At 39.4% G+C, this 8,193-nt stretch overlaps 1 protein-coding gene across 2 annotated transcripts; it reads right to left on the reverse strand.

The window, feature by feature from the left end:
- Positions 1-3,424: 3,424 nt before the first annotated feature.
- On the reverse strand, positions 3,425-7,449 carry dnaja3b (DnaJ heat shock protein family (Hsp40) member A3b). 2 transcript variants are annotated; one of them, XM_079471604.1, is made up of 12 exons: positions 7,179-7,449; positions 6,390-6,502; positions 6,222-6,305; positions 5,689-5,889; positions 5,456-5,608; positions 4,956-5,103; positions 4,791-4,855; positions 4,586-4,714; positions 4,397-4,512; positions 4,218-4,315; positions 3,983-4,106; positions 3,425-3,841 (listed from the first exon to the last, which is right to left on the reverse strand). In XM_079471604.1, the coding sequence occupies exons 1-11, from the start codon at positions 7,378-7,380 to the stop codon at positions 4,000-4,002; spliced, it is 1,416 nt and encodes a 471-aa protein (XP_079327730.1). In that variant the 5' UTR covers positions 7,381-7,449; the 3' UTR covers positions 3,425-3,841; positions 3,983-3,999. The 2 variants fall into 2 exon arrangements, with proteins under 2 accessions (XP_079327730.1, XP_079327729.1); XM_079471603.1 differs by having other exon boundaries at positions 3,991-4,106; positions 7,179-7,402.
- Between the last annotated feature and the right edge of the window lie 744 nt (positions 7,450-8,193).

An 8,193-nucleotide genomic window follows, 5' to 3' on the forward strand; every position in this document is an offset into this window, starting at 1 on the left:
ACCTCCCTCTCCTCCGATGTTAAGTGGTGAGGAGGGAGAACGTGATTAAGCCCGGTTTGGATTTTATCGTGAAACAGTCTCGCTGGAAAAGCGTTTGGCAAACCGCAAAGGCTCTGTTTAACAAAAACACACATCCTATTTTTTAAAGCTTCGAACAATCAACAGCGGGAGAGAGAAGAAGCGTCTCAGCGGGGACTCATGCAAGAATTCACATGACTCAGAAAAAGAAAGGAAGCGATGGACGGAGAGAGAGAGGGAGAAAAACAAGAGAAACAAAACAAAAGGCTGCGATGGAAGGCAGCGGAGAATGAGAGATGACGAAAAGGTTGAGGTGAAGCTTTTCGCATGGCCGAGATCACATGCTCTCCTCTCTAAAGCTCATCTGTCATATTTCAAAGGGAACAATTTTCCTCCCTCCGTCCCATCCAGCTGCTCTGGGGTCAGTTACAGTTAGAGCTTTCCCATTTATTATTACAGCACACACAAGGCTTACAGGTGCATGCAGACACACGCTTTGACATCCAGGCCATGAAACATTCGAGCTTGGGTGTGTTGTCTTGTACATTATCTTCTGCAGATTAGTTAATGAGAAGGTCTGTATTATATCACCCCTGCTAGGACGGCCCAGAGGCAGGGCTGGTACAGGTGTCTCCCACATTACCCGCTCTATGTTTAAGGCTGATGTTTATGGCCGCCCGCTGACCCGAGAACAACGGGTCCACACACAGTCCCTCCATGCTATTGCCCTGCTCACATACTATAGACTCTGACTGGTAATCCAGCACACCTGTGCTTCACAGGCCGTAAGTCTGTCTGAAGCCTGCAGGGCACATGGGCAAAGCACTTAGACGGGTGTGGTGTTTACACCTGAGACCCCAGATCATTGGAAGATTTGGTTGTCAAATGTAGTGCCAGTATAGAGAATTCAGGCCTCGTGTTACCACATACACGAAGTATGAATGTCATTCCAAATGAAATCATTAAACAAATTATCCTAAACATTTTTTGAAATAACTTTTCCACCTTTGTCCCAATGTGATTTTTAGTGGGTGTATAGTCATACGTAGCTGTTATGGCATAGTAATCACATGTAGCCGGATGTAACCACATGTAAATACACTGTAAGTGTGGCTTAAGTTTTAAAATATCTTTTGGGCCACATAAACTATCAAAAGATTGTACTACTTCTACAAGATCTAAGCTCTATTGGGATGTGGCAGGACTAACAGAACAAACTTAATTTTATTTAAGGTTTGGAAATATCTTTATTACCACACACAAACCTGCAAACCAGTTGGTGGCAATCTGATCATTTGTTGTCTTGATCAAAGTTTTGCAGTTCCAGTGTAAAGTCTGCCATTAAACAGTAGGCCTATAGTATAGTATATGAAGCCTAAGAAGTACCACACTGCTCTCCACACATTTCAATCCACACACAAACACACGCACGCACACACACACGCATGCACACACACACACACACACACACAGAATAATCAGAGCTTACTACTGTACATTACATGCCCCAGTCAACCAAACAAAGGAGCCCCTTTCCCCTCTAATGCCCTAATGACCTGTATGACTTTCTTCTGCAGAACACAGAAGAAGATATTTTGAAGAATGTGACTTCCACTATGGGGACAATTCTGAAAATGTCTTCTTTTATAAAAGCATACATTAGAATACATTCTTTATTAATTTTACCCACAAGCTTCAAAGGGAGTATTTTTATTCATCTTTTTTCAAAAATCATTTTTCATGTGTTTCACCTTTGGATGACCCAGTAATTCTACAGCTCCTGCCTGAGGCACAGATACAAGCCGCGATGTGTGTCTTTAGACCACTGGATGTGACTTGCATGAGCGTCTGTGTGCGTCGAATGACCTACATAGTTCTACAACCTACAGGTTTATACATTACCCATTCATCCTGTACGACTGCCTATTTACTCAAGACTTTAAGAGCTTAGTGCATTGCTTAAAGCCTCTACAGCATAGTTCAGTCTGCAATTGTGTACGTACCGTACATTGTTTACTTTTGCAGTTCACATAGCGTTGCTTTGGTAGTTCACAGATCTCTGGCTTTGTAAAGACACTGCGACGAGGGATAGAGTCGGAGTATCCGAGAAGCCGAGGAGAATAAACACAACCGGAGCAACATTCCTTCATGCACATAGAGATTCGCGCTCTTTCACTGTGTATCCAAATGTTTGACTGTCAACTGGGCTCTGCTCAGCTGATGTTGCTGTGATGGTGCCACTGTTTTGGAGACCAGATTGACATGCATTTATAAATCCAGATTACCTTACCCTGCATCCTCTGCAGACTTTGACTCCAAGTCAAAGCAACAATTCCCAGGTCAACTGAACTGCGGTTCAAAGTTACTTGTGAATCCGAAGATTGTGGTTTAGGTTATCCACACCGCACACTCTATGAGCATAATAAACATACCTGTATACACACTGTAAGTAGAAACACTTAACAGAGGCCTCAGTCTTGTAATGGAACCCACAGGGAAAAGGAGGAATTCACCGAACAAAAAGGAAGAGACAGACAGGGTAGCAGAGAATAAGTTGAAAATGTATAAGCATACATACGTTTGAAACATAACAATAGTTTATGTACAGAAACACAATTTTGTACTTTATTTGTACTGTTTGGTTATCAATCCGCCAACAATTTCCAAACCACAGTTATTTGCTGAGGGTAAAAACATTTTCAGGTAAACGATGAATGAGAATTTTTGCATTTCATTTATTTATGTTTGAAAAAAGATAAATGCAGGTGTTAAACTTGAGTGATTTTTTCCTACAGATACAGGTGCGGACTTGGAAGTATAAATATTGTCAAGCAAAGAGCTCCACCTAGTGGAGGGGAGTGACCTTGACAACAAATGGAAGATCTGTTTCGTGGTTTAAAAGAGAGGTGAACGTGTATTTTATGACTCACTTTTCCTTAATGTTTTCTTTCTTTAAACCAAACACAAATAATGCAGAAAATACGTTTTGACCTATCGTCGCGAAAGCGCTCGAGCGCCTTTTTTTTTAGATACGCTGCAGTTAAAAGTCCTCAGACACGTTTGTTCGCTACGTCACGTTGCTTTTGTTTTTATCAGCGTATTAATTAATTGAAAATTGTGCTTTTATATAATTTGTAGCATGAATCTATTTATAATCAGAGAAACAAGAGCGTGTCATGTCACTGCTGGTAACGTTAGATGCTGCCCTGGTTCTAGTAAGTAAGTTAATTGTTTGTTTTATAATTTAATTTTTTGCGGGCTTTAATATCTTTATATACTGCATTTGAGGTCACAGCTCAAGCTTGTGGTGCCCTCACCATCATTTAGCGAAACATTATTTATCCCAGGTCTTAAAAGTGTCTACATGCTAGGTCTTTCAATATACAACATGCTTCACAAAGTTCTTCAAAACAGACTCAAAAGTAAATCCTCTTGAACTTTATTGCTTATTTCTGTTACAGAATGAGTTACAATCAAAAAGTATATATTAAAAGAGATATTTGTTAGCATTTATTCAGGTATCCGCCACAAAAAGAACACCTCACATCGAATGGCACACATTCATCACAGAGAGGCCTAGGCTTGGCTTGTGTCGTCATTGGGTTGAGAATCGGTGTCCCTTCACTTTGAAAACCTCATTTTAAATGGGCCAGAATTGGGACTCTTCTTATTTTCCTCCTCAGAATTCATAGAGATGTCTTCTACAGGGTGATTGTGTTTTTTACGGTTACACATACTGTACTTCTTTCCATTTGTCCAACCAAAGGGAAGAGGAAGATGCTCCAAATGTTTAGTGCCGTGAAGATATTTTACCTGAGGAGAACTATAAAAGAAACATCTGTATTAACATTTTTCATTTACGGACATTCTTTGTAAATAAATGTTTTCCTTACAACTCTTTCTATTCTTTAAAGCTAGTCCTTGAAATTTGTGATCATTTCCAAAGTGTCTCAGTCATGCTAACCTTCGTACCTTCACCCTTCAGGAGAACATCTTTTTCAGTTTAGCGAAAAATCCACCTTCCTCTTTCTCTGGCTCTTCCTCTCTGTTCTCCTCTGATTCTGAGGTCTGTCCGGTCTGAGAGCTACCTGCAAACACACAGACCGGCAGTGTGTCACAACACATTGGAGGTAAGCGTCAACATACTAGTTGGCGTGTACGTTGAATGTATGGATGAAGGTGTGTTTGTGTCGATGTACCTGCGGCTGGTTTGGTTACTCCATTAACATTTCCCTCCATGTCCGTTTCGTCTTCGGCATAACTTATCAGCAGCATTCTTTGCCTCTGTGTCAGCTTTCTGTAGATGAACCGTGAGACAGTCAATAAAAACGCAAACAGGAAATGCTTCCGTGCGTTGGTGCCTGGGACTGTCTCTTACTTGGGAATTTTGATTTTGATATGTACGTAATGGTCTCCGTAATCAAAGCTATTAATGCGTGGGATGCCTTTTCCAGCCAGTCTGACCTTCTGGTCTGTTTGAATGCCTGGAGGAATCTGCAGGGACGACATTTGTGGTTTTAGCCATTAAAAAACCTGTATATTTTTTTAAATGTCTTTATTCTCTAACCGCAATGTCGACGGTGCTGTACAAGCCCTGTGCTCTAGCTGTACCCCCCAGAATGGCCTGGGCTACTGAAATCATCACATCAGAGTGGACATCTGGTCCATTACGACGAAATACTGGACTCTTTTGGACCTGCAACACAGCACATGAGACACATCAAATCCTTCTCCAGTGTAGATCTTTATTTAATGTACAAAAAAAAACTTACTCTGAATGTGACGTACATGTACTTCTTCCCAACCGGCACTTTTACTGTCTGTCCATCATCTATACCTGCAAAACAACCACAACAGATAATTTGTGAGTTCTCACACATCTTGCTCTATATGCACCTACATTACAATCCAGAAGGGAAAAAAACACAGACACAAACCTGCAGGTACAGGCACCATGACAGTTTGTTTCTGCTTGGTTTGTCCCGTTGCTCGGCACATGATGCAAGGCGTGATGATGATAGAGCCACGCCCCCCACACCGCCTACAATTAGAGCGCATCATGAAGGGTCCGGTGTTTATAGATTCCTATGTATACACACAATGGATAAAACATTAGTGTACTTGAAGAATAAATATAAGCTGAGAAACGTTGGTATAAATAGCTTTTGAACTACAGACACGTTTTTTTTTCAGACCTCAAATACTCCAAATGACACAAATTCATATTCACTTTTGAGAAATACAACACTAATATTTGTATACGTATTTAGAAAAAGTTCAAAAATATCTTTTTTATGTGATAACTTTGATTTTTATCAGTTTTCATGCGTCTTGTCATTCTGTCAGTCAATACATTTTGAAATGCTGATTAAATAAAATTTGGAATGGTGTCTATTTTCCGCGGCTGTATTTTTAGGGATTTCAATATCATCCTCACCATGCCTGTGCCATTGCAATAGTGACAATGCGAGACTTTAGTTCCTGGTTCATGACCTTTTCCATCACAGCGCGGACAGCTATCGTCTATGTTCACCGTGATCTCCTTATTCACACCCTTAGCAGCCTGCATGAACGTCAGCTCCATAACAAACTGCAGAAAGAGGATTCAGATGGTCATGATTTAAAGGGGAATCAAATGAGTGATAGTAATATGTTTTATTGCTGTCTCACTTCAGGTGTCTGTTCAAACATGGAGTTGAGGTCTCCAAAGCCACGTCCTCCCGCAAACTCTCCAAAGATCTTTCTGAACAGCTCTTCTGGGTCAACGGTGGCCCCGCCTCTCCAGTACTGCTGCTGCCCCGCCCCACTCGAGCTTGTACCAGCAGAACCGTAAGTGTCATACTGCTTCCTTTTAAGCTCATCACTGAGGGTCTACACAACCGCAAACAAAAAGTAAACAAAAAGTGGGGGATCTCACCACCAACGTAATGATGCAGTTTGGATGTTCACTGTTTGTTTCTAATTTTCTTGATTCTTTATGGTTCTTATTAAATAGTCATTAACACAGTAAGGAAATGTAGGTGGGGAAATAAGCTTAAATGTCATGAGAAAACATTCTTGATTCAAAAACATGATTTCTTTGTGCAAAATATAGTTTTAGTTTCTTCTTTTGATTTTAGTCTGTAAAACGAAATATTCTTTTTTTGTTTAATTAAAAACACATCCAAATATGGAAACACAGTTATATAAAATCTAAATGTCACCTCATATGCCTCTGCGAGCTGGGCAAACTTCTCTTTTGCTTGGGGGTCATCTGGGTTTGTGTCTGGGTGGTACTTCTTGGCTAACTGAGAGAAAATGTTCACGTTTAACTCTTAAACTCTTGACGAGACCTTGAAGATTTTGTTTATGCCATGTGTGGGTCCTCAAACCTGGTAGTACGCTTTCTTAATGTCCTTTTGAGTAGCTGTCCGAGGAACCCCCAGAATCTCATAGAAGTCCTGCTGATAACTTACAGAGGTGGTGTGGAAGTGGCTCCTCAACTCTAAAGAAATGAAAACACAAATGAACACTAATTAACCGGGAATAAGACATCAAACTCGGTTTGACTATATTTTGGTATCTAAATTGATGTAATGTGGTAACAGTGATGTTTATTATAATATAAATATAAAAACATTGTTAACAACAGGTATAACTATTATTTATTATGTGCAAATATAAAGCTTATCACGATGAATAATGATTCAGTATTGTTATGTTGTGCAACTGACAACAAACTAACCAAGAAGACTAAAACCAGTTATTAGTTCAACTAAAAGTAATTTGAGTATATAACAAGTTATCCCACAAAACTTCCACTAAAACCATTAAATTGTTTACTAATTTACTTTATTAGTCACTACTGTTAAATCCCCATAAAGCATTATGAGAGTTGTAATACTTATATTTTTGGATGACAGTTCTGGCGTTCACAATGATTAATGTTATGAAGAGTACAAATTAAATGTTTTCCATTATTTATAATGCGCATATTGGCATAGTTTTTATAGGTCAGTTGCATCATCTTGCGTTTTTCAACACTAGTGACATAAATGGAAAAATATTCACATATTTAATTCACATCAGGTTAATATGTTATTACTGATGTAACCGATGCAACATAAGGTGCTTCTTCTATCAGGAGTTGACAGTAACTACTTCGTATGTAAGCAGCTCACCTGATGGCCCCTTCAATGTCACTTCTCTGCCATGCCTCCACCAGCTTAACCTGCCCCTCGTTACATAACTGCGAGTCCAACAAACTGTCAAAGCCGAAATATCTCCTCGTCTAGACGACTTTAAAAGTGCACAGGAGCTGCGAAATCCAGGTAAAGCAGCTGACAGCGAGCGAGCGACACCGCGAACACTGGAAGCTGCCATATTCGGCCCGGCTGTACACTGCGCATGCGCAGGGTGTTTTAATTTACACGTGCATTACGGTGCTGAACCACTAGATGGAGCCGAATGAGCATCATTTGGCCAAATTTGCTAAGATCAACAACATGCAACATATTTACAAATTATTTTTTGCACAGTTGCACAATTATAATAATAAACGTATGAGAAAATATAAAGGAAAAACATAAAGAAAGAATGAATAAAGAAATGAAGGTAAAACAATACTCCACACTACACAAAACTACACAGTGGGGTCAGATTCAGATCACTGAATCTGAATTTGGTGCAAAATTGATGCTCATTGTAAAAATGCCATTACATTAGGCAAGAAAATATTAAGACAATAAGAATGCATCTATTTAAACAAATAATAAAAAATGATTTATTATTAAAAACAACTGAAGAATTGCGTAGCAAAGGTTAGTTTTGAAACTCATAGCAATGACATGATATAATTCAAGCATTCAAAAGCAGTTTATCTTCACTTAAAAAGACCAAGCAATGAGATCTAAATCAGGGCTATGTTTGTGGTGTTTAGAGCCTGGTCATATAATCTATATTGGTGTGCTTGCTGAAACAATTGGCAACCATTAACTGTTTTCCTTGGGGTAACATCTTAACAATTACTTTAAGTACTTCCACATTGTGTTTCTCTCCGAGAAGATTGGAAAACTGCTGCCGTAGCCAGAAGACACAGCAAGAAGCTGAACTGGCATTTGAAGAGTCCTGAGGTTTCTTGTTGAAGGAAATGATATTTTAAACAACGTATACAGTTCACATAAAACTTCACAATTT

Source organism: Barbatula barbatula (assembly GCF_947034865.1).
Source record: "Barbatula barbatula genome assembly, chromosome: 13".
In the NCBI taxonomy this organism is placed as follows: Eukaryota; Metazoa; Chordata; class Actinopteri; order Cypriniformes; family Nemacheilidae; genus Barbatula; species Barbatula barbatula.

Excerpts from the sequence above, each read along its gene's own strand:
- dnaja3b (XM_079471604.1), bottom strand. The coding sequence starts at position 7,380 with ATGGCAGCTTCCAGTGTTCGCGGTGTCGCTCGCTCGCTGTCAGCTGCT. Across the intron at positions 5,890-6,221 it reads AGCTCGCAGAGGCATATGAG|ACCCTCAGTGATGAGCTTAA; the intron begins GTGACATTTAGA and ends GCGGTTGTGTAG. Across the intron at positions 4,316-4,396 it reads ATCAAAATCAAAATTCCCAA|AAAGCTGACACAGAGGCAAA; the intron begins GTAAGAGACAGT and ends GTTCATCTACAG.